The sequence below is a fragment of the Oncorhynchus mykiss genome, chromosome 24 (assembly GCF_013265735.2).
Source record: "Oncorhynchus mykiss isolate Arlee chromosome 24, USDA_OmykA_1.1, whole genome shotgun sequence".
Classification (NCBI taxonomy): Eukaryota; Metazoa; Chordata; class Actinopteri; order Salmoniformes; family Salmonidae; genus Oncorhynchus; species Oncorhynchus mykiss.
Window position 1 is genome coordinate 27,018,063 of NC_048588.1, and position 26,522 is coordinate 27,044,584.

A 26,522-nucleotide genomic window follows, 5' to 3' on the forward strand; every position below is an offset into this window, starting at 1 on the left:
TGGCCTCATGCAAGAAACAAATATCCTCTCCATCCTTACTGTTGTCCCGATGGCCCCTGGGTAAAACCCAAGACTGTTTACTCCTAAAGTAACAGTAAACGCAGACTGCCCTGCCACTCAAAGAGCCGTGGGGAAAAGCCCCAAATCATGCTGAGTCCATGTTTTATAAACGGAAATTACACTTCTGTCAGGTGAAAGAAGCCAAAACAGAAAAACTTACTGTTAGACAGAGGAGAAGAAAAGCACACTAGACAAACCCAGCACCTTTAACAAAATATAGATTGACTGTCGAAACAGCAAACTTAGGACTTTCCACTGACGCTACCACACTCTCAGAACGGTGGGGGAGTTGGAAGGGAAATGGCAAGGGGAATAACCACTCCAAGTCTCAGAGCGAGTGACGTTTGAAACGCTATTAGCGCACACCCCGCTAACTAGCTAGCCATTTCACATCGGTTACACAAATTCTAGACTTCGTTATAACATAATAACACACAGAAATATGAGCCTTAGGTCATTAATATGGTCAAATCCGGAAACTATCATCTCGAAAACAAGACGTTTATTCTTTCAGTGAAATATGGAACCGTTGCATATTTTATCTAAGGGGTGGCATCCATTAGTCTAAATATTCCTGTTACATTGTACAACCTTCAATGTTGTCATAATTACGTAAACGTTGGGCAAATTAGGCGGCCCAAACTGTTGCATATACACTGACTCTGCGTGCAATGAACGCAAGTGACAATTTCACCGAGTTAATATTGCCTGCTAACCTGGATTTCTTTTAGCTAAATATGCAGGTTTAAAAAAATATACTTCTGTGTATTGATTTTAAGAAAGGCGGTTAACACATGATTGTGATTGATTTTTTTTTTTTACAAGGTAAGTTTAATGCTAGCTAGCAACTTACCCTGGCTTACTGCATTTGCGTAACAGGCATTCTCCTCGTGGATTGCAATGAGAGGCAGGTGGTTAGAGCGTTGGACTAGTTAACGGTAAAGTTGCAAGATTGAATCCCCGAGCTGACAAGGTAACAATCTGTCGTTTGCCCCTGAACAAGGCAGTTAAACCACCGCTCCTAGGCCGTCATTGAAAATAAGAATGTGTTCTTAACTGACTTACCTAGTTAAATAAAAGGTGTCTAAAAAAATTAGGGGGCTAAGTCGGTGTCCAAAAATACCGATTTCTGATTGTTATGAAAACGGCCCTAATTAAATCGGCCATTCCGATTAATCAGTCGACCTCTAATTCAGACCCTTTACTCAGTACTTTGTTGAAGCACATTTGGCAGCGATTACAGCCTCGAATCTTCTTCGGTATGTTGCTACAAGATACACGCAAAAATTACAGGTGTGCGTTTCTCCCATTATTTTCTGCAGATCCTCTCAAGCTTTGTCAGGTTGGATAGGGAGCGTTGCTGCACAGCTATTTTCAGGTATCTCCAGAGACGGTCAATCGGGTTCAAGTCCGGGTTCCAGCTGGGCCACTCAAGGACATTCATATATTTGTCCTGAATCATGTCCAATCAATTGAATTTAACACAGGTGGACTCGCGACCGCAAGTGGTGCAAAATAAATGTACACATACACGTTATTCAATCAATGCGCGACAACTGCTCGTGAGTGACTACGTAGCCGGGCGCTAAAATATAACTTGGTTCTATCTGTGATGCTCAATGCGCTGCCAGTCCTGCCTCAAATCTCCTCGTTGGTTTTTAGGAGCATATATCCAAACGGACAGTTCCTTTGACCTCATGGCTTGGTATTTGAGCAGACATGCACTGTCAGCTGTGGGGCCTTATATAGACAGGTGTGCGCCTTTCCAAATTATGTCCAATCAATTGAAATGAACACAGGTGGACTCCAATCAAAACATCTCAAAGATGATCAATTGAAACAGGATGCACCCGAGCTCAATTTCAAGTCTCATGGCAAAGGGTCTGAATACTTATGTAAATAAGACATGTTTTTCTAAAAAAAAAAAAAAAAACTGTTTTCACATTGTCAATATTGGGGTATTGTGGGTAGATTGCTGAGAAATTGTTTAAATTAATACATTTTAGAATAAAGCTGTAATGTAACAAACTGTGGAAAAAGTCAAGGGGTCTGAATACCTTCCAAAGGCACTGTAGCTCATTCACCTACTATTCTGGCAGCATTAAGTGTGTGCGCGCGCATATACTAAACCAACTCAGTAAGTATCCTACTCCCGCAGCGATAGTGCTGCATTGCAGCACTGACTTGGCAGGGTAGCCCAAGGGACCAGGGGTTGGAGGGAGATATGTGAACCCCAGCCAAGACCACACCAACCAGGCCCAGTCATCTGAGCTGGCCTGACAGGAAGTAGAGAGAGCGGGATAAGTGGGTGTGGGGTCGTTCAAGTTCAACAGAGACCGATGCATAACCCCAACATGACACCATGACCTAGTGATGGTGGGAGCACAGAGCTGTCGCCTTAACAAGGCTGAAAAAGTGTTTGTTTGCGTGTGTAACTACGCACTAGTGGATAATTCAAGCTGTGCGTCTATGTGAACGGTAGCATCAGGTAAGTTCACAATGTTTTGTTATGCAGTCTCAACCCCCATGAGTGGTTCAGGCAATTACTAAACAGTGGCATTGACACGTGGAGTCTGCCACTAGCACAGTCAGCTCAGCTATCACCATTGAGACCGTGTGTGCCTCGACCTAGGTTGGGCAAAACTAAACATGGCGGTGTTCGCCTTAGCAATCTCACTAGGATAAAGACCACCTCCATTCCTGTCATTATTGAAAGAGATCATGATACCTCACATCTCAAAATAGGGCTACTTAATGTTAGATCCCTTACTTCAAAGGCAATTATAGTCAATGAACTAATCACTGATCATAATCTTGATGTGATTGGCCTGACTGAAACATGGCTTAAGCCTGATGAATTTACTGTGTTAGATGAGGCCTCACCTCCTGGCTACACTAGTGACCATATCCCCCGTGCATCCCGCAAAGGCGGAGGTGTTGCTAACATTTACGATAGCAAATTTCAATTTACAAAAAAAAAAAAAGACGTTTTCGTCTTTTGAGCTTCTAGTCATGAAATCTATGCAGCCTACTCAATCACTTTTTATAGCTACTGTTTACAGGCCTCCTGGGCCATATACAGCGTTCCTCACTGAGTTCCCTGAATTCCTATCGGACCTTGTAGTCATAGCAGATAATATTCTAATCTTTGGTGACTTTAATATTCACATGGAAAAGTCCACAGACCCACTCCAAAAGGCTTTCGGAGCCATCATCGACTCAGTGGGTTTTGTCCAACATGTCTCTGGACCCACTCACTGTCACACGCTGGACCTAGTTTTGTCCCATGGAATAAATGTTGTGGATCTTAATGTTTTTCCTCATAATCCTGGACTATCGGACCACCATTTTATTACGTTTGCAATTGCAACAAATAATCTGCTCAGACCCCAACCAAGGAACATCAAGTCGTGCTATAAATTCACAGACAACACAAAGATTCCTTGATGTCCTTCCAGATTCCCTCTGTCTACCCAAGGACGCCAGAGGACAAAAATCAGTTAACCACCTAACTGAGGAACTCAATTTAACCTTGCACAATACCCTAGATGCAGTTGCACCCCTAAAAATTCAAAACATTTCTCATAAGAAACTAGCTCCCTGGTACACAGAAAATACCCGAGCTCTGAAGCAAGCTTCCAGAAAATTGGAACGGAAATGGCGCCACACCAAACTGGAAGTCTTCCGACTAGCTTGGAAAGGCAGTACTGTGCAGTACCGAAGAGCCCTTACTGCTGCTCGATCATCCTATTTTTCTAACTTAATAGAGGAAAATAAGAACAATCTGAAATTCCTTTTTGATACTGTCGCAAAGCTAACTAAAAAGCAGCATTCCCCAAGAGAGGATGACTTTCACTTTAGCAGTGATAAATTCATGAACTTCTTTGAGAAAAAGATTATGATTATTAGAAAGCAAATTACAGCCTCCTCTTTAAATCTGCGTATTCCTTCAAAGCTCAGTTGTCCTGAGTCTGCACAACTCTGCCAGGACCTAGGATCAAGAGAGACGCTCAAGTGTTTTACTACTATATCTCTTGACACAATTATGAAAATAATCATGGCCTCTAAACCTTCAAGCTGCATACTGGATCCTATTCCAACTAAACTACTGAAAGAGCTGCTTCCTGTGCTTGGCCCTCCTATGTTGAACATAATAAACGGCTCTCTATCCACCGGATGTGTACCAAACTCACTAAAAGTGGCAGTAATAAAACCTCTTGAAAAAGCCAAACCTTGACCCAGAAAATATAAAAAACTATCGACCTATATCGAATCTTCCATTCCTCTCAAAAATTTTAGAAAAGGCTGTTGCGCAGCAACTCACTGCCTTCCTGAAGACAAACAATGTATACGAAATGCTTCAGTCTGGTTTTAGACCCCATCATAGCACTGAGACGGCACTTGTGAAGGTGGTAAATTACATTTTAATGGCATCGGACCGAGGCTCTGCATCTGTCCTCGTGCTCCTAGACCGTAGTGCTGCTTTTGATACCATCGATCACCACATTCTTTTGGAGATTGGAAACCCAAATTGGTCTACACGGACAAGTTCTGGCCTGGTTTAGATCTTATCTGTCGGAAAGATATCAGTTTGTCTCTGTGAATGGTTTTGTCCTCTGACAAATCAACTGTAAATTTCGGTGTTCCTCAAGGTTCCGTTTTAGGACCACTATTGTTTTCACTATATATTTTACCTCTTGTGGATGTTATTCGAAAACATGTCAACTTTCACTGCTATGCGGATGACACAGCTGTACATTTCAATGAAACATGGTGAAGCCCCAAAATTGCCCTTGCTAGAAGCATGTGTTTCAGACATAAGGAAGTGGATGGCTGCAAACTTTCTACTTTTAAACTCGGACAAAACAGAGATGCTTGTTCTAGGTCCCAAGAAACAAAGAGATCTTCTGTTGAATCTGACAATTAATCTTAATGGTTGTACAGTCGTCTCAAATAAAACTGTGAAGGACCTCGGCGTTACTCTGGACCCTGATCTCTCTTTTGAAGAACATATCAAGACCATTTCAAGGACAGCTTTTTTCCATCTACGTAACATTGCAAAAATCAGAAACTTTCTGTCCAAAAATTATGCAGAAAAATTAATCCATGCTTTTGTCACTTCTAGGTTAGACTACTGCAATGCTCTACTTTCCGGCTACCCGGATAAAGCACTAAATAAACTTCAGTTAGTGCTAAATACGGCTGCTAGAATCCTGACTAGAACCAAAAAATTGGATCAAATTACTCCAGTGCTAGCCTCTCTACACTGGCTTCCTGTCAAAGCAAGGGCTGATTTCAAGGTTTTACTGCTAACCTACAAAGCATTACATGGGCTTGCTCCTACCCATCTCTCTGATTTGGTCCTGCCGTACATACCTACACGTACGCTACGGTCACAAGACGCAGGCCTCCTAATTGTCCCTAGAATTTCTAAGCAAACAGCTGGAGGCAGGGCTTTCTCCTATAGAGCTCCATTTTTATGGAACGGTCTGCCTACCCATGTCAGAGACGCAAACTCGGTCTCAACCTTTAAGTCTTTACTGAAGACTCATCTCTTCAGTGGGTCATATGATTGAGTGTAGTCTGGCACAGGAGTGGGAAGGTGAACGGAAAGGCTCTGGAGCAACGAACCGCCCTTGCTGTCTCTGCCTGGCCGGTTCCCCTCTTTCCACTGGGATTCTCTGCCTCTAACCCTATTACAGGGGCTGAGTCACTGGCTTACTGGGGCTCTCTCATGCCGTCCCTGGAGGGGGTGCGTCACCTGAGTGGGTTGATTCACTGATGTGGTCATCCTGTCTGGGTTGCCCCCCCCCCTTGGGTTGTGCCGTGGCGGAGGTCTTTGTGGGCTATACTCAGCCTTGTCTCAGGATGGTAAGTTGGTGGTTGAAGATATCCCTCTAGTGGTGTGGGGGCTGTGCTTTGGCAAAGTGGGTGGGGTTATATCCTTCCTGTTTGGCCCTGTCCGGGGGTGTCCTCGGATGGGGCCACAGTGTCTCCTGACCCCTCCTGTCTCAGCCTCCAGTATTTATGCTGCAGTAGTTTATGTGTCGGGGGGCTAGGGTCAGTTTGTTATATCTGGAGTACTTCTCCTGTCCTATTCGGTGTCCTGTGTGAATCTAAGTGTGCGTTCTCTAATTCTCTCCTTCTCTCTTTCTTTCTCTCTCTCGGAGGACCATGCCCCAGGACTACCTGACATGATGACTCCTTGCTGTCCCCAGTCCACCTGGCCGTGCTGCTGCTCCAGTTTCAACTGACCTGAGCCCTAGGACCATGCCTCAGGACTACCTGACATGATGACTCCTTGCTGTCCCCAGTCCACCTGACCGTGCTGCTGCTCCAGTTTCAACTGTTCTGCCTTACTATTATTCGACCATGCTGGTCATTTATGAACATTTGAACATCTTGGCCATGTTCTGTTATAATCTCCACCCGGCACAGCCAGAAGAGGACTGGCCACCCCACATAGCCTGGTTCCTCTAGGTTTCTTCCTAGGTTTTGGCCTTTCTAGGGAGTTTTTCCTAGCCACCGTGCTTCTACACCTGCATTGCTTGCTGTTTGGGGTTTTAGGCTGGGTTTCTGTACAGCACTTTGAGATATCAGCTGATGTACGAAGGGCTATATAAATAAATTTGATTTGATTTAACGATTGAATTGCCAGCCTCCGATTCTCAAACAATTTAGCATACGTGATAGTCGGCTTTAAAGGAACTGTACTGCCTGGATGGATAGGCACAAACACACCAGCTTGCACGACCTTTGAAACGTCTGCTATGAGTTAACATGCTTTAAAGTTTTACAGTATCAGCCAGGTCAATAGGCCTATGGCAGTGCCACACAAAGAAATGTGTATGTGATGGAAAGGAAGGAAACAAGACATCACTCACATCATTTTTCTATGTAAACCATAGCTTAATATAGAACAAGCCTTACGGGGACAATTAGCTCTGGATTGTTGTGGTCTGTCTTGCCCTACAATTCTTGCTACAATGACTTCATTCCTATCACTACTCATCAGCCAGATCCCATCCCAGAGAGCATTTCAAATGTGATAAAGAACTTTACATTTGTTGGGCAGAATTTAATTTCAGTGTTCTCTGTACATTGGATTTGGATTATCAACAACATTCAAATCACAGGTGAGTGATCTCATTTTCTACATCAGGACTTCCTAACCCTTTTCACCCAGGACGAGACAGGTGTGTACCCCCAAGTGGCACAGTGGTCTAAGGCACTGCATCTCAGTGCAAGAGGCATCACTACAGTCAAATCCAGGCAGTATCACACAATTGGCCCGGCGTCGTCTGGGTTTGCCTGTCATTGTAAATAATAATTTGTTCTTACTGACTTACCTAGTTAAATAATGGTTACATTACTAAATTACAATGGTGGCACACTTGGCAGGCTAAAGCAGTTATTGGTTACTGATTATCACAATCTCACGAATTCAACATGAAAGACAAAGCTATTCAAACAAAAGGGATTTGGTTGAGTACTAATAATGGGGCACATCTGGGATCATGGCTCGCCTGCCTCAAGGCTCACGAGCTACTCTGAATCGGCATCCATTTTGAGCGGAGGTTCTCAGCCAAATTCACTTGTCCGTAAACGCCGTATATCGGCAATCGCTTCTCTCATGCAGATGTTACTACAACAGAAAGACAACTTGTCTGGCAAGGATGCCCGACATTTGAGCGAATGCCAAATTAATTATTTCCTACGCTACATGATCCTCTTAGCATTAATGTACAAGCCACACACCGGTCATTTTTCATTCACGCACAACAAGCAGTTACAAATTCACAGGACAACAAAAAAAGCAGACCTGACGACTGTCACAATACACACAGTAATATTGCTAACTACATGCATGTAGGCTGCGGATAGTGGATAACTTTCAAACCCTCAGTTCTGCCAAGTTCCGATAACGTGAAACGAAAAGGCGTGTAGGATGGCTACGCTGTGCGGTGCCATGTTGTTCAAACAGCTTTTTAGGTCGTCACTAGTTACCACAGCCACAAAGTTATAAACACCACCTATTTATACAATTTACCCTAACCACCGTGCTAACCCCGTGTCTAGCCTTAAATTAAGACCAAAAACTAAGATGTTACATTTTTCTTAACGATATAGCCAATTCTGACGTTGTGGCTGTGTTAACTAGCTAGTTGCAACCAGCGCTTTCCCAAGCCAACTTGAGTTACCACGTGGTTGGTTTTCAGGCTTTAGCGCGCGTAGTAAGTGTGGCACAGTGCACACGCAGAAGCCGGCTTCTTGTTCTCCTCTATTCTCTTAACGGATTTAGATTCTCTAATTTGCCTGTTTTCAGCTTAGTTTGATTGTCAACGCTTACAGCAAACCCTAAAGTGCATATGATTGCAAGCAAGTAGTTGGTGATGAACGTTCCACTCCGTTCTCTTATATCGAGGCGGATATATGTGAACGAAGTTGAGCGTTCCTTAGCTAGCAAGCGGTCTCCCAAAATACCGAAAAGATTAAGAATGAAAAGATGGAAACCAACGTCTGTGGCAACTACTACCAGTAAACTGATCAGCATCAGTGCCATTTCAACCACAGGGTAGCATCCTCGTCATGCTGTGTCATCCTCTGAACATGACGCATGGGATCCAAGGACCGAACTTGCCAATGTGGATCCTACCACACTGGCCATACACAAACAGTATGTATTCTCAGTTAACTGAGATCCCATAATATCACATCCCTCTGTCAAATTACACACGCCACATACATGTGGACTATATGCCGCGTTCAAAACAACTGGGAACTCGGAAATAAACTACTTTGGCGTGTTCAAGACAGAGAACTAAAGAAAAAAGAGACCCAACTGAGAATACCCATTTTGAACAATCATCCAGTCGGACACTTTCTAGGGCTAAGACTTTCCGACCTGAAGAGCATTGGCGTCATGACTTGTCCTCTTTTTCCGAGTTCCCAGTTGTCTAGAAAGCACCACACAGCTAGATAACACTGGCTACAACACAGCCATGCGGATTGGAAGGCGACAAAATGCTGCATCCTTAACCAGCACCAGCTAACTACCGGTACGTCAACTATAATTCTTTAACGATTGGGTTCAATGTCCATTCCTCAAGAATAAACTAACATATGGCAGGACATTGGTTACCGAAAACAAGCAATCATTCACCCACAAACCGAGAAAAGCATAGGACCGTTTCTCATAACGTTAACAAATCCAACTGAAGTTAGCTTGCTACCTCAAATCAATACCAAAGCCGGCTGCATATAGAAGAATTCTTACCATAAATTTGTTTAATGTTGAAGGATATTGGCTAGCTAATAAAGTGATTCAAAATGTCGAAACCTTCTGCTTTCGTCAATTCTATTTCGTAAGCTAACGTTTATAACCTCCTAAGACTTAGGAAGGGGGTGTCCTATCCCTTTTTGGGGTGGGGGTTGGTCGGGCTAGCAGAGGAAAAATCAGTCTGGAAAAGAAGCGACAACTCTATCCCCCAGATCGATCTACTGGGTTTGAAGTCCATTAAAAAGCGCAGATGAATACTGATTGTCAATTGGTTTCTCAGTTCTGAACTAGCAAAGAATATAGTGGGAAACCCTAACATTTACCTTTCTCTCCTTCAGTCCGCAGTCGGACGGAATGGACTGTCCCGGAAGCCGGTAGTCAAATTCCGGTTTAATCACAGTCATGTGACAGGAACGCCGGTGTGATTTTAGCTACACGTTTTAGTTAACGATGTACTACTGAACCACAAACTAATGTGCAGTACAGTATTCGTTTAATATTACACTTATTCATATACACAAAACAAACTCGCCGGTTGATTTACTTGCATGGGCGTAGCCAGAGTCTTGACTGTGCAGTCTAAACAGTTTATCAAGATGTGTAAAATATGTGTTTAATATGCATTCTTTCATTACATGTGCCTTTCAAATGTTCAATAAAATGTGTCCATTGTTTGCAACATCCAGCAAGTATTCATACCTTTGCTGCAGTGAGGGTTCATGATCAGTGTCACCTCAGTTCCTCCTTGCCCCTGCCCAGTTTCATAATTAGCCGTCCAGATCTGCAGGCTGTTATAAAGCATCATAAATAATGACGGATCTTTCAGAAACTTGTCCCTCATATGACAAACAGACCAGGTGATAGACAACTCCACCAAGTGGATCTGAAACTTTTATTTTAACCTTTTTTACAGTACTGTAACAAAACAAAATAAAAAAAACTGGATGATGAAGACACATTTTCCATGCTCTAATTACAAAAGGAGGTTATCATGGGTGGGGAAAGAGAAACTGGTTGTAGTATTGATGCAGACTGAGCTTATGTTGTTCATCAGCCCAATTCAGATCTTTTTTTTCACTAAATCAGATCAGCTCTGAAAAATATCTGATGTGATTGGTCTAAAGACCAATTAGTGGGGAAAAATATCACAAACCGGGAGAGGCTGAACACTTCCTTCCTGATGGCTGACCCTAGATCAGTTATTGTGGAGCCTGAAAGAGATGGCGTAATACATTTATGTGGAACTGATCCTAGATCAAAGAGTAAACAAATTTAAACAGTGAATGAGGTCCCATTTTCCACTCCCTGCTCCAGTCAGTTTGGCCACCCAGAACACAACCATATTTTCACAGGATGGAGAGAAGCTGTTGACAAGAGAAAGAGGGGTAGGCCTTCCTGGCTCTTTTCCGACATGGAATAAAGTACTAAAACATGAGGTGTAAACGAGCCAGGGAGGGCTACCAATGAGGGACCACTAAGGAGAGTAGGGTGGGTACCAGGGGAGGACAGTAGGGGGCAATCTAAGCATCGTAGTTGGGGTTCTTGCGGAGGATGACGAAGCCCTCCAGGATGGGGGTGACGGGGAGATACTCCTCTGTGGCCAGCTCTGCCCTCTCTCCATGGGCCAGGAGCACTGGCGTGGTGTGGGTCTGGAAACCTGTGATGGCTTTGGGCTTACCGGCCTGACCAACCACGTCCACCGCCTATCGACCAATTACATACATAAACCATGAGGTCGAATCCACTCTGCCTTCATCTTATAGCATTTCATCCTGAGAGTGAAAAGCACTTGCACATCTAGACGTTACTTCGCATTGGAGATGTTCAACCATTATTAAAATGAAAATCTCAAGTACATTTCACTTGCAAAGCATCACATCGTGCTGACGTTTTGGCCTTCATCACACCATCTAGGCTACATCCTCAACTAGCATTGTATTTTGAATATGAAGTTAATCCTCCAGGCTCTTATTAAGAGCATAGTGTGAGCAGCGGTCCTTACCTGTCCCACCCTGACGGACACGGGCAGCGGTCTCAGCTCCTCGTCGAATGTGACCAGCATACGGGGCTGCATGGCAGCCACCAGGCCATAGAGAACGTAATGAGACTTCCCCAGGATTACTGCAGCACACACAGGAAACAGCAGGGGGCGATGTCAACACAAACAGACAAATATTTAGAACTGGGTCAAGGCATTTAGAAGACTTACTACCAACATGAAAGGAAGGTAGTGGAACTAGCTGGGCAAGGGCCAATGGCATTCAGGAGTTGAACAATTGCTAATTGTTGTTTTTTTAAGTGGAATTTTCCATCCATACATTAAAATTCAGGTCACTTCCTCAAATTACTCAACAAATGGACTTCACCCCAATCCTAAACAAACAGATGTGGAAAAACAGAGGGGAAGAAGCAAATAAAATGAGTGGTGAAGAGTAATGAGGAAAAGGGCTTACTGTTCTTGACATCAAGGAAGGAGACTAGGACAGTGAGTAGTCCTGCCACAGCCACCTGACTCATCAGCTGCCTGTCACTGTGGTATGGACACAGTGTCAATGTCCCTTTACCCAGGTGAGTCAGACCCTGTGGACATGGCACAGAGCAAGGGTTAGGAGACACAGACTCTCCCCCTCTAACACGTAGGTTAGAGTGCCAGAGCGGCACCTCTTTTTGCAACCCACCTGTGCAAGTCGGACCATAAAGAGGTTGTTGGGGTCTTTGGCATGGTACTGAGCCAGCTGCCTCAGCATGGCAGCCAGGCGGGCATTGTTTGTTCCTGCAGAGAGAGCGAGATGGAGCCATGAGTCGTCATGGAAACCAATCACAGCTTGAGACGCAGTCAATGGAGAAGGTCTCATACTTTGATGTCATCTGGCACAGTGAATTCACAGTTATAGGTATTTTTCTTATTCAAGGACAAGGAATAATTACAGGGGAACATTGTAATAACTTAGTGAGGCAAATCTAAATAACTTTGAACGTCTCAATATAATAATGAAGACACTGACTGATTGGGGCCCACTCACCACTGCCTACCATGCCCATGGCAAAGATGGAGTTGTGGGAGACCTCTGGGTCAGCATCGTGGGAGAACTTGCTGAGTGTGTCCAGGATGTTGAGGCGAGGATTCGACACGGAGATCAGGGCCAAGGCCAGAGGTACCGCACGCCTTAGAGTAGGCTCTCCATACCGCAACTAGGAGAGTGAGTGAGATGGAGAGAAGGCAAGACAATGGAGAGATGAAGAGAAAAACAGTTAGATGTAGGATGGTTAGATTGAGCCAAAGAGACAGGGGCTAAATCAACCCCCAACATGTCCTGAAAATGTGTTGAAGCCAAATGGAGTGAACAGGACAGAGGTTATTCTGACCAGGTGTCCAAATGCCCGTAGTGCCATCTCTGAGCCAATCTCTTCTCCCATAGCAATGAGTGCAATACCCAGGACAGCCACACCCTGGGAGGGGGAAGCAGAGAGCAGATTAGTTCAATATCAAATCTCAATTCAAACCCCTCATTAGATTGTATTTTACATTTGTCGTCATTTAGCAGGCACTCTTATCCAGTGACTTACAGGAGCAATTAGGGTTAGGTGCCTTGCTCAAGGCCACCAACAGATTTTTCACCTATTCAAACCAGCAACGTTTTGGTTACTGGCCCAACACACCTACCCCACACCCCTTTATTAACAAACACCTGGCATACCTGGTGGGAGCCCATGTCAGCTGCACTCTCTTTCTTGTCTTTATCCTTCTTATCCTTCTTGTCCTTTTCTTCCTCCTTCTCTTTGGCTTCATAGTGCTCACTGCAGATGTGGAGCAGCTGCTGCACCTTCAGTACATTACCAGAACCTAGCATGGAGAGAAACCGAGAGATAAATATAGGAAAGCCATCACTTGTAAATCTCAATGAGATCACCTGTATAAATAAATATGTAAATCAAATGTTTTTTTTAAACAGAAAATTGGAGACAAAATGATAACTCTGGAGCTATGAGACTGACCTGCATAGGCACAGACGTCCACCAGCGTGTTAGCGAAGCTGCGGAAGGGCTCAGGCACCACCTGCAGCGCTGCCAGGGTGGTCTCAATGGCCTCCCCTTTACCCAGGTGGTTGAGGCCCAGGCCCAGAGGCAGCCAGCGGGCGTATGTGTCTTTCAGCTCCAGCTCACTCTTCTCCATGATGGACTGGACGATGGTGGAGGTGACGTCACCGTTGCACGAGCCCACCGCGATCATACCGCACGCCAGCGCCGTCACACCTGCCACCTGAGAGTGTGTGACAAGACACATAACATGGGACAGTGAGCTGGGTTTAATGAGTGTGGATGTGTAATAGACTTAAGAAGACAAACTGTGGAACTATACACACAGTACCTCCATGCTGGACTTGGAGTCTACCATGACAGGCAGCAGCAGAGAGAGGACGTCCTCACGGTTCGAGCCAGCATATGCCAGGCCCAGGCTGGGGATAGAGGAGAAAGGTCAGGGTCAAACCCCACCTAAACAAGTACTTTTCACAGGCAGAGATTACACTGTGCTAATGGACTAAACAAACCTCAATACAAATCTTTAATGTACAAGAGGTGTCATGCAGTAGGGGCTAGGGGTTGATTTGGGACTAAACACGCATTTCCTTCTCTCCTTACCCGAAGATGGCTCCTATCCGCATGACGTTGCTGTTGTGGAGGACGTAGTCTGACAGCAGGGCCAGGGCCGGGTCACACTCATTCCTCACCCCAGAGTTTACTATGCCACAAGCCAGGAGGGCGCCCGACTACAGGGAGAGAGAGAAAAGAAAGAGAGGGGGAGACATATCTACATGAATAGGATGTTTAGGGCTTTTCTGGATGCTGTGAAGGTTGTGGTGAGGAGGTTTTAATGCAGGGTGTTTGGTAAGAGGCTGAGTGTGTGTGCTGACCTTAATGTAGTCTTCTGAGGAGTAGAGGTACTTGTCTATCTGTGTCAGACCACCATCCACATCCCACAGCAGGATCATCCCCAGAGAGGCTGCAGCACTCAGCATACCTGGAGATAAACACAGAATTAGCAACATTTACACAACAGCAATATATTATTTTTGTTACTATGCTTGAAATTAAGGATTAGCAATGAAGGCGATACATTAAGTTGCCGCTAAGCATCCTAGATTCATGAGACTGGTACTCACTGTCGAACCACCAAACATGAACCAATTTCCAGTCATACCCCCACAAATGTGAACCATGAGGCCCATTTGAAGACGGGGATGTGAGGCTTTGTGTGTGTGGTTTCCCTCACCATGGTCTTTGTTCTTGTACAGCCATTTGTTGCCGTCGTCTGTGAGCAGCTTGTCCTGTCCAAACCCTGCGTTGACGAAGCCGTTGACAAATGAGGAGGCCAGGTTCATACGAGCAGAGTCCACCTGGGAACCACTTCCTCCAAACCCTGACAGACAGACAATGACATGATAAAAAAGGAGGATGAGGATAGAGGAGTGTGATAGAACACGACCAGGACATTAGTGAGCTGCTGAAGTGAAGGTGCTGAACTCACTGTTGTTCTCCAGGTGGGTTTTGTAGATGTCATCTGGGACTTTGGGTTCCATGATGTCCAACTGTAAAGAAAGGAAACAGTACGTTACTGGCTGCCTGGTGCTGAGTCATAGCCACTAACAGGCTTAAATGTCTTTCACTAATTGGTTTATTCACTATACCAGCCATTCATTATCCTCTAGCCTCATTTGTTCTCTCACTCTATGCACCATTATTCTCCCACATGACCCCTACCCCACTCTTTCACTCTCCTCTTGGTACCTTCTTCAAGTCTCCTCCATTTCCCCCTCAAAAATATTAAATAGAGCACAGTCCTAACTCATCTCTACAGGTCATATTCCCCTCTCCTTAGCCCTACTCTAAAAACCTTTTCTCTAACATACACTCAGCCCCCACTGTCAGTCACACTCCATCCACTGACTTCAACAGTGACCCACTCCCCAGTCCTGCTCTAAACACTCACTCTTACAACCCCCTCCACTCTCTCTAGTAGTCTACCCATCTTCCCTCTTTCTCTCCTCACCTCTCGGGCCAGGGCCAGGAAGTTGCTGTTGAGCTGGACGTTGGACATGATCTCCGTCAGGTCCTCGTAGTCCTCCACGTCCTCGTTGAGCTCCAGGAACATGCCATGTCGGCCCAGCATGAAGGCCATCTCCTTCTGGATCACACTACAGGAAAACACCCACTAAACCATCAACTCTTCATGCACATCATTAACTATGGAAAACACTGCTGAATGCATTCCCATTGACTGTCAGTAGAAAATGTGAATAACGATTAGAAAGAAAATACTGTTTACCACTATAGGTTGTACAGGGAACTGCTAAAATAAAGGAAACACCAACATAAAGTTTTCTAATTGGGAGTTAGGCCACCACAAGCTGCCAGGACAGCTTCAATACGCCTTGGCCTAGATTTGACAAGTGTCTGGAACTTTATAAAAGGGATGCGACACCATTCTTCAACAACAACAAAAATAAAAAATAGTTTTTTTTGTTGACGGCGGTGGAAAACGCCATCTCAGGCGCCGCTCTAGAATCTCAAATAAAATGTTCAATTGGTTGAGATCTGATGACTGAGACACACACCCCTTTAAACACCGTATGCTCCTTTCAGACCCCTCTTTCAAAGTCACAGCTCTCTTCTAGCCATGGTAGCCAAAACAACAGGCAACCCTAAGCATGATGAAATGTTTTAATTGCTTAATTAACTTTGGAACCACACCTGTGTGGAAGCACCTGCTTTCAATATATACCGAACAAAAACATAAAACGCAACATGTAAAGTGTTGGTCCCATGTTTAATGACCTGAAATAAAAGATCCCAGAAATGTTCCATGTGCACAATCTTATTTTTCAACTTTTGTACACAATTGTCTTTATTTCCCTGTTAGTGAGCATTTCTCCTTTGCCAAGATAATCCATTCACTTGACAGGCGTGGCATATCAGGAAGCTGATTAAACAGCATGATCATTACACAAGTGCACCTTGTACTTGGGAAAATAAAAGGACATTAAAATGTGCAGTCATCACAACACAATGCCACAGATGTCTCAAATTTTGAGATGTTCAATTGGCATGCTAACTGCAGGAATGTCCACCAGAGTTGTTGCCAGAGATTAACCATTTTACTATAAGCCACCTCCGTTGTTTTAGAGAATTTGTCAGTACGTCCAACCGGCCTCACAACCGCAGACCATGTATAACCACACCAGCCCAGGACCTCCACAACCAGCCACCCCGACAGCTGATGAAACTGAAGAGTATTTCTGTCTGTAATAAAGCACTTTTGTGGGGAACAACTCATTCTGATTGGCTGGGCCTGGCTCTCCAGTGGGTGGGCCCATTCCCTCCCAAGCCCACCCATGGCTTCGCCCCTGCCCAGTCATGTGAAATAGATTAGAGCCTAATTTATTTATTTCAATTGACTGACTTCCTTAAATGAACTCAGTAAAAATGATGAAATTGTATTGAATTTATATTTTTGTTCAGTATACTTTGTAGCCCTCATTCACTCAAGTGTTTCTTTCATGTTGGCAGTTACCTGTAGGTAGCACTTCTTTTGAAAGTTTTGCTGTGAGATAATTAAGTGTGAGAGTGCAGTGAGTGTGTTGTGTCAGTCTGTACATGTCTTTGCAGGAGGTGAAGATGTTCTCCACCAGTTCCACGTCGTTGAGCATCAGGGCCAGCCTCAGGGCCTCTGGGTAACGGTTAAACTTCCTGAAGATGTTAAGGGAACACTTCAACAGGGCAGAGTTCTCTGGCTCAGGGACGTAGCTCACACAGCTGGCATAGAGAGAGAGAGGATGACAGAGGGTTTAGGTAATACTGATGAGAGGAACAACCTTTTGTCTCTTCAGGCTGCTGTTGGCACACTACAAGAATGTTGAGGCAGACGGTGTGGTACATGTGTTTGAACATGTGTGTGAAGATATATATATATATATATATATATATATATATATATATATATATATGTTTGCCCCTCACATGGTAAGGTGTATGTTGTCCACTCACCTGGTGAGGTAGAGGCAGACCTTGGCATATGCATTATCATCTATGTAGAGCTCCAACATCTCCAGCTTCTCGACCTCCATCAGCAGGTCACAGGCCTCGTGCTCAGCGTTGTGGGCCATGTTGTAGGGCACAATCTCCTTCACCAGCTTCAGCAAAGTCTCCTGCTGCGTCTTATCACTCTCCTCAACCTCCTGCCACTCCTTGGCCACCTCGCCCGCCAGGTGCCTACACACAAACACACCAGAGTTTAGGGTAGAAGACTAGGGCCGGGACGATACTCGTAAGTATCGCTGAAAGAAAATAAAAGATTGAACTTCTTTAGGAAAACAGCCCAAATGTTAGAAACAAACATCCTTAAGTTGTCATCCAGAGTCACATGTATTTATTTTCCAAGCTATAGCACACAATATTTTACACACAGCAGATCGGTCTGCGTCGTGTTTTAATTTTTGCCATGGAAAAAAAATCTAAATACTGGTATTGTCACAGCCCTAGGTCAGACCACACAAACTGCCTACTGCTGCCAGGCATGGAATGAATGAGGCAAATAAGTCACATTTTTACTTAGTCTTCCATTGGTATCAATGCATGACAAAGTGAAAATTCTACTTAAGTAGAAGGTAGGATTCACCCATGTGTTAGCCGTTTCAAATGGCGTCCCGTATCCTACCTGACGTATTCATGTCCCCAGGACGCCAGCTCCTCCTGGGAGCCCAGCAGACGGTACTTCAGACACTCCCGCTCCCCACTCATTGTCATGGCCAAGACCGACACCACGTCCGCACAGAAACTCTGCAAAAACAAGAAGACATGAGTTAGCTAGACATATCCATAATTACAGTTATGATCGGTCCTTCTGAACATGAATCCCTAGTTCCATCCAGAATTTCGATGTCCAATATACTAGGTATCTATCCTTGTTATTCTTTTCTGTATCTCCAGTAACATTGCAAAATAAATCCATCCAAATGTTTTGCACAGTGTTTATAAAGTAAAAGCAGACAGGGAAAGGAAGCAATACAGTGGTTGAGACAGTCAAGCCATTCTTTCCACCTGTTTTCCCCATTGAACAGTTAGCCATTTAGCAAGGACATAGAATCGGTGTTCCCACCTTGTTCTCGCCAGGCACCATGCCCTCGTAGATCTCTTTGAGCTTGCCATAATGTGGCCGCAGGAACTTCAGGGGCTTGGGCACAGAGGTCATGGAGGTGGTGGAGGAGCGGATCTGCCTGCGCAGCTCCTCTAGAGCAGGCCGGTACAGAGACGTGTCTGTCTCCTGTGGGTGGGTGAGAGAGAAAGGGGGCAGGGGGGTGTACAAAGAAAGTTGTTTCATATGCATAGCTACCAAAGTTCACGCAGTGTATGTAAATGACTGACTCTGTACATAACGCCTTATGTACTGTATAATACATAAGAATTGAAAAAACTATACTGCCCTACCAAGCCAAAAAAGCAAGTAACTTCTCATAGCTTGGAATTGAGGAAAAATAGCTTTTATTTACCTTGCTTTCACAGTAACTTTATGCAGTTACTGCTAACATGACCCCCATTTTCTCCTAAACACAATAGAGGCAGGATACTTGTTCACATGATTAAGCATGTATTTAATGTAGCAAAAATGATATTGCTCATTTGGTAGAAAATTAGTTAGTTACTGCCTTTTTGCTTGGTAGGGCAGTATAGTCCTAGTGTCTAAAGCATTGTGGTTATTGTGGTATTCGGCAGTTCTTGTGATAGTTGTTTGAATGCTAAATGACGAGACAGAGGCATTGATGCGAGTAACCAGTCTTGTTCAGTACATCACAACACATCCGGGTATCTCAAGCACCCCGGTAAAACACAAGAGTTGCAGTAATGAACATTTACCAACAGATGGCATCACTGTGCCATCTTACACCCATAACATCTTCCCTTTAATAAAATAGGACAGGAGGTGTCAATTCACTAACAAAACAAACCTAGTAACAATTTCCAACATGAACAGTTTAGTATTTTTTTTTTTTTTTTTTTTTTTCCAGAACAACAACACATTTTGATATTCTCTTCACTTTTATCTCTGTCAACAATCCCTGATGGGAAACCTACAGATTAAGTCTTTTTGGTGGCTGGGACAGACGCCCGCATCGTGAAAAGACAGGGGGCTTGTCTGCGAGGACTGCGGGTTCCCGCACAGGCGTGTCACCTGAATGTCTAAGGGGAGAATTGATGGGTGAGGGAGCGGCCGACCTGTGATCCCCTGGCTCTTCGCCCAGTGCCTCAGGGCCCATGTGACTTGCTGGGGTTCTGTCTTTTGTCATGCGACCCCTTTGACCATCAGGGTTCTGAGTAGGTGCTGGCTCAGCAATCCGAAGGTCAACCCTGTTACGACGGTACAGTGATCCATTCACTTCGACCAAGTAGGAGCGTGGTGCCACTTTCTGTACACAGGATCCGAGTCTCCAGAGGCCTGCCCGGTCCCCTGGTAGTGGCTTCATTCGCACCGTTTCACCCACCCTGAGCTCAGGTAAGTCTTTTGCTGATTTGTCGTAGATTAACTTGGAGACCTGTCTTCTGTGACGTAGCTTCACCAGCACGTCTGTCACCACACATGGCTCCAGGAGAGTGCTGGCTACTGGCAGAGCTGCTTTTAAGCGCCGTGCCATGAGGCGCTGTGCCGGGCTGCTGTCCATGCCTTCTGTCGGGGTATTGCGCCACTGCAGGATTGCTTTCCAGGCATCTTTGCCCTCTCGCAGAGCCTTTTTGCAGAGGTTCTTTGCGATTTTTACTGCGGACTCTGCCTTCCCATTAGCTTTTGGGTGTCGTGGTGATGAAGTGACGTGCTCGAATTCCCATCCTGCAGCAAATTTTCGGAACTCAACTCCTGAGAATTGGGGTCCATTGTCTGAAATTACCCTATCTGGCTGTCCATAGCGGGCAAACTGAGCCTTGCAGCGTTTGATCGTTGTCTCTGCTGAGAGGTCGGGGAGGAGGTCGATCTCCCAAAAGTCTGAGTAATGATCGACTACCAGCAGAAAGTCTTTGCCACTGTGCTGGAAGAGATCTAGACTTACTATCTGCCAGGGGCGCATCGGTAGCTCGTGGGACATCATCGTCTCTCTCTGTTGCTCAATGGCATATTCATTGCAGATTGTGCATTTACTGACATAGTCTTTAATTTCACTCTGCATTCCTGGCCAATACAGTGTGTCACGTGCTTGTCTGTAACAGGCCTCACCTCCTATGTGACTTGAGTGCACGCGTGCCAACATCTCAGGGCGCAGAGACCGGGGAATAACGACTCTCTGACTCTTGAATATCACTCCGTTTTGAACACTGAGCTCCTCTTTGATTGGCCAATATTCCCTGACGGCTAAAGCAGTTTCTTCCCTGCAGTCGGGCCAGCCCATCAGAATCACAGACCTCAATGCCTGGAGTTGCCCGTCCCTGTCTGTGTGCTGTCTGATTTGTATAAAGCGCTGGTCCGTAACATTAAGGTAGTCAGCCTGGTTGATGTGTTCAACATCCACTTGCTCTGTTTGCAAGCTGCACACTGCGTGTTGTTCATGCATGGAGCGTGTGTGAGTGCCTGATGCAGTAGCCCTGCTGAGCGTGTCACTCACATACATCTCTGGCCCTGGCTTATACACCACCTTGAGGTTGTAGTTTTGTAGGGCCAGTAGCATGCTCTGCAGTCGTTTTGGGGCATTCAGGAGAGGCTTGCTGAATATAGCAATAAGGGGCTTGTGATCGGTCTCTGCGGTAATATTGTCGCGCCCGTACAGGTAGTGGTGGAAGCGTTGGCATGCAAACACAATGCTGAGGCACTCCTTCTCTATCTGGGCATAGTTCTGCTCTGTTGGGGTGAGTGCCCTAGAGGCGAATGCCACAGGCTGGCCCTCCTGCATGAGGCAACAGCCAAGTCCATACTGGCTTGAGTCACTCTGAATCGTGACAGGTTTTGACACATTGTAGTATCGCAGTACAGGTGTCTGGGTGACCAGTTGTTTTATTTCCCTCACCGCTGCGTCATGTTTTGGGAGCCAATGCCAGATGGTGTCCTTGTCCATGAGCCTCCTCAGTGGCTCACACACTTCAGAGAGCCGCGGTAGGAATTTGGCCAGGTAGGTGACGAATCCGACGAAGCGCTGCACTCCCTTCACGTCAGATGGGTGGGGCATTTCCAAGACAGCCTTCACTTTTTCAGGATCCGCCTTCAATCCGGTGGAGGACAAGATGTGCCCATGAAAGCGGACCTCTGGCACTTTAAACTGAAGCTTTTTTATGCTTAGCCTTAGCTTGACCTGTCTGCATCTGACCATCAGGGCCAGCAGCTTGGCGTCATGGTCACATTCTGCCTCCTCATCACTGTCCCCACAGCCCACTACGAGAATGTCATCTGCTATGGGTTCCACGCCACTAAGTCCCATCAACAGCTCATGCTGTTTCCGCTGATACACCTCTGGAGCCACGGAGACACCAAACGGAAGCTTCAACCACCTCTTCCTGCCCCAGGGTGTCCAAAAGGTGGTCATGTAGCTGCTGGGCTCGTCGAGCTTGCACTGCAGAAAGGCATCTCTGGCATCCACGAGCGTGAAGACTCTGGCCTTTGGGAGCTTGTAAAGAACATCCTCCAACGTGGGCATAATGTAATGTGAACGTCGCAGAGCCCGGTTGAGGTGTTTAGGATCAATGCATATCCGTAGCTTGTCTGGTTTCTTGACGATAACCATATTACTTATCCAGTCCGTAGGCTCGGTGACGGATATGATGTGGCCATCTGCTTCGTATTTGTCAAGCTGAGCCTTCGTAGCTGCTTTCATGGCCACTGGTACATTGCGGGGTGCACACTGGACAGGCTGGATTTCTGCGTCCAACTCAAAGTGGACTTCCCCAGGAACTGACTCGACCGGTGCGTTGAAGACATCATGGTACTTGCTTAGGAGTGTCTCCTTGCTCAGGGGCCCAGCCTGGACTTTGTCTATAATGTTAAGATCAGCTGGGATGGTGAAGTTAATAAGTCCAAGGCGCTCGCATGTAGAACCTGACAGTAATGGCTGTTGACTAGCCTCAACTATTTCAAACTCAAGGGTGTATTTCTGGCCACGTAAAACACACTCTGTCACAAACAGGCCTAAAGAGGTCATGAACTGGCCTGAATACAGTTTCAGCTTGGTGCTACTCTGTGTGAGTTTGTCTCTGGGCGCAAGCCTCCTTTTGTCTTTAAGGCTCATAACGTTGCATGTGGCCCCTGAATCTAGCTGGCATTGCTGTGGTTTATTATTAAGTAGCAGAGTGACAAACCACTTTTGTCCTTTTGCCCTCACTGCCCCTATGCACTCGCTAGCATATACATCCTCTGTGCTGTCGTTCCCTTCATCTGTGTTTGTTTCCATGGAGTGCACTTTACCCTCCTTTCTCTTGCTTTTCATGCAGACCCTTGCGAAGTGATTAGCTGTACCACAGGATTTGCATATTTTTCCATAGGCTGGGCAGTGTTCTTTTCCTCGTCCATGAGAAATGCCACAATATCGGCATGTATTGGGGTTGTCTACTGCAGAGTTGGCTGTAGTATTAGCATTAGCTGTGGCAAAGGGGAATTTCTTTACTGGCTGCCTGAATGTAGCATTTACATTGTCCGTATGTTGCCTTTCTAGCTCCATGGACCTCATCCGTATATCAGTAAGCTCTGCTGCACGGCATGTCTCCACTGCCAAGGCCAGCGTCAGGTCACGTTCTCTCAGCAAACGTCTGCGGGTGCCCTCATCCGTTATGCCAAGCACAATCGTATCTCTGATCAGTTCATCTCTTAAAGCACCATAGTCACATGTAGCTGCCTTTTCCCTTAACCTAGTGACAAAGCTGTCAATGGACTCCCCGTCCTCCTGTTTGCAACGACCGAAAACATAACGCTCGTAGATGACGTTCTTTGCTGGCGTAAAGTAATGTTCAAGAGCATCAAGAATAGCTATAGCGTTACCTTGCTGTGCTGCTGTTAGGTTCAGGTTGTGTTTGTATACGTGTCGGCATTCAGTTCCCATTATAGTCCTCAAAGTGGCAGCCACTACCTCATCTTCCTTTTCCAGAAGTCCCGTTGCTAGCGCATAGTCCTCCCATTCACCTCTAAACGTATCCCAGTTCGTGCTCCAATCCCCGCTGAGCTTCATAACGGCGGGAGGGGGAATGTTCGCTGCCATGTCTAACCGGTGCTAACAACACTGAAGCTAACTAGCAAACTCACTCTAGCTTAAGGCCAATTCCGGGCGAAATTTTACACAAATAAGCATTTGTTTGTAAACCAGAGCAGGTGACTCTAATTTGCGGAAAGCATGGTTAGTTATCCGACTCTGACACCATGTTTGAATGCTAAATGACGAGACAGAGGCATTGATGCGAGTAACCAGTCTTGTTCAGTACATCACAACACATCCGGGTATCTCAAGCACCCCGGTAAAACACAAGAGTTGCAGTAATGAACATTTACCAACAGATGGCATCACTGTGCCATCTTACACCCATAACAATAGTGGTACTCACACCAAGTCTCTCCACCATCATCTCCAGCTCTTCTTGCAGCTGTTTGTCCTCATCAGACTGGAGAGAGAAAAGAGGAACTGACATTACAGTATGACAGATTCAATATGCAATGTTGGGCAATTGAATAACTGAACCCTGCACAGTAAACAGTCAAAAAAATAACAGGTCTTCCAACAGGGAACTATTGCAATAAAAGGTTGTGCAATTTGCTAACAGCTAGATATTGGGAGCATTTTGTCGTACACCGGTCCTATACCATTGTCGACTGATGGTAGGGTTGCCATGATAACTATGTATGTAACCTTGCCTCCATTGTTATGGTGTTTAAAATGGGCTATTGTTAATGTACTCGCTAATAAGTTAAACAACTCCCTCCATGTAAATAACTAGCTAACTAAACAAACAAACACGTACAAACTAAAGCCACCTCGCAATCAAAGATCACTGATTATGTCAAATCTAGCTAGCTACGCTGTCTCAACGAGACAATCTGAACCACAGGCAGGTTGCTACAGTTCCAAAGTCACTACTAGCTAGCTAACGTTACTGTCTATACCAAAGATTGGTATAACTAAACTGTGACTGTACTGTGGTAGCTAACTGTTGGCTAGTTAGCTAACATTATTAGCGAACAGAGAGCCAACGTTAGCTATTTTGATTACGGTTGTTTACATTGCAACACTAACATTATTTAGCTAGATAACGTTACATTATTTTAACTTGGCTAGCTAGATACTTAGCTAAATTTTATTTTACATTTCGGTAGTTACTTTCTGGCCTGTCATTAGCAATTGTTAGTTAACGTTAGGAGCTGGCTGTGCTAGCTACTGTTACCCTAGGCTAGCAAGCGAACGTCAACATTAAGTATGCTAACGTTAGGTAGTTTTATAGCTCGCTTTCAGTCGGACATAATAATCGTAATTGTTGGCATCTCGTACTTAGCCAGCCATGTCATAATTTTCCATTAAAGGGGACTCAAACAGTTCGCTATTCTTTTGAATGACAACGCTTTCGGCCTGTTCAAACATGCAGTGAGTGAGTGACTCAGGCAAAAACGCTACTCTGCTTCCCTTGTTCAAAATGTTGAGAAGTGTCCCAGCTCACCAGTTCTTGCTCATCTTTTTTATCCTTGTCCTTCCCTGTGGGCTTAGTCTCCTTTAACTCTGTCTTTTCGGACTGCTTTTTCTCTTTATTTTTTGCCTCCTCCATGGTTGCAGTTTCACGGAATTCGGCTACGGATACACTGAACAACCGGAGACCGGGTACACCGCTTCCTCTCTTCAAGAGAAGAAGTGTGTTCTACTGCCACCTGCTATGCAGGAATAATATTGCACCGATCCCTAACCTAACCCCAAGACGATATATGGCAGCACTTAGACTATCCAATGGTGACACTGTCGTGGCAGAATCAGAATTAGTTGGGTAACATAGATAAGATGTTTTATTTTCATAATATGCTTGTGAGATACTTGTCATTTAGAATGTATTTTGTTGTACTATAGTGTTGGCCTTTTGCAGTTATCTGTTCTCTGTCAGGGTTCAGTTACTTGGGCCACAGAAAGGGTAGAGGTCAAGCTTGTCTTCAGCGAACTGAAAAGAGGAGTGACCCAGGGATGTGTGTGCTTTGGGGACCTTTAACAGAACGTGACTTGCAGAACGGGTGTTGTATGTGGAGACGACCAGTTTAAAGAGGAGTATAGAGTGCAGTGATGTGTCCTATAAGGAGCATTGGTGGCAAACCTGATGGCAGAATGGTAAAGAACATCTAGCTGCTCGAGAGCACCCTTACCTGCTGATCTATAAATTATGTCCCCGTAATCTAGCATGGGTAGGATGGTCATCTGAATCAAGGTTAGTTTGGCAGCTGAGGTGAAAGAGGAGCGATTACGATAGAGGAAACCAAGTGTAGATTTAACCTTAGCCTGCAGCTTTGATATGTGCTGAGAGAAGGACAGTGTACCGTCTAGCCATACTCCCAAGTACTTGTATGAGGTACTTGTAAAGCTCTAAACTCTCAGAGGTAGTAATCACACCTGTGGGGAGAGGGGCAGTATTCTTACCAAACCACATGACCTTTGTTTTGGAGGTGTTCAGAACAAGGCTAAGGGTAGAGAAAGCTTGTTTGATATTAAGAAAGCTTTGAAAGCTTTGTTGTAGAACATTTAACACAAAATCCAGGGAGGGGCCAGCTGAGTATAAGACTGTATCATCTGCATATAAATGAATGAAAGCACTTCCTACTGCCTGAGCTCTTGCTCCCAGACAAACTAAGAAACTTCTTTGCTCGCTTTGAGGACAATACAGTGCCACTGACACGGCCCACTACCAAAACCTGCGGGCTCTCCTTCACCGCAGCCAACATGAGTAAAGCAATTAAACGATGCCTAACGGCATCCCTAGCCGAGTCCTCAGAGCATGCGCAGACCAGCTGGCTGGTGTGTTTGCGGACATATTCAATCAATCCCTATCCCAGTCTGCTGTTCCCACATGCTTCAAGAGGGCCACCATTGTGCCTGTTCCCAAGAAAGCAAAGGTAACTGAGCTAAACGACTATCGCCCTGTAGCACTCACTTCCGTCATCCTGAAGTACTTTGAGAGACTAGTCAAGGATTATATCACCAACACC

General features: G+C 45.3%; 2 protein-coding genes across 8 annotated transcripts in view; both read right to left on the bottom strand.

The window, feature by feature from the left end:
* LOC110504100 (eukaryotic translation initiation factor 4 gamma 1) overlaps positions 1-9,744 on the bottom strand; it is a 72,024-nt gene extending 62,280 nt beyond the window's left edge. For 4 of the 7 annotated variants that reach the window (XM_036961514.1, XM_036961513.1, XM_036961512.1 and 1 more), the window contains exon 1: positions 9,664-9,744. The gene's annotated coding sequence lies outside the window, so the exon portion shown is untranslated. Of the gene's footprint in view, positions 1-7,960; positions 7,985-9,337; positions 9,546-9,663 lie in introns of those variants that run through there. The other 3 variants (XM_036961515.1, XM_036961509.1, XM_036961510.1) reach the window with 3 other exon arrangements.
* A 459-nt stretch (positions 9,745-10,203) lies between these two features.
* On the bottom strand, positions 10,204-25,217 carry LOC110504101 (26S proteasome non-ATPase regulatory subunit 2). Its single transcript, XM_021582921.2, has 20 exons — positions 25,001-25,217; positions 23,897-23,953; positions 18,495-18,659; positions 18,054-18,175; positions 17,384-17,608; positions 16,994-17,152; positions 15,390-15,534; positions 14,868-14,928; positions 14,613-14,759; positions 14,254-14,360; positions 13,982-14,109; positions 13,710-13,797; positions 13,337-13,601; positions 13,039-13,184; positions 12,707-12,790; positions 12,364-12,532; positions 12,019-12,113; positions 11,794-11,920; positions 11,343-11,461; positions 10,204-11,043 (listed from the first exon to the last, which is right to left on the bottom strand). The coding sequence occupies exons 1-20, from the start codon at positions 25,103-25,105 to the stop codon at positions 10,861-10,863; spliced, it is 2,697 nt and encodes an 898-aa protein (XP_021438596.1). The 5' UTR covers positions 25,106-25,217; the 3' UTR covers positions 10,204-10,860.
* Between the last annotated feature and the right edge of the window lie 1,305 nt (positions 25,218-26,522).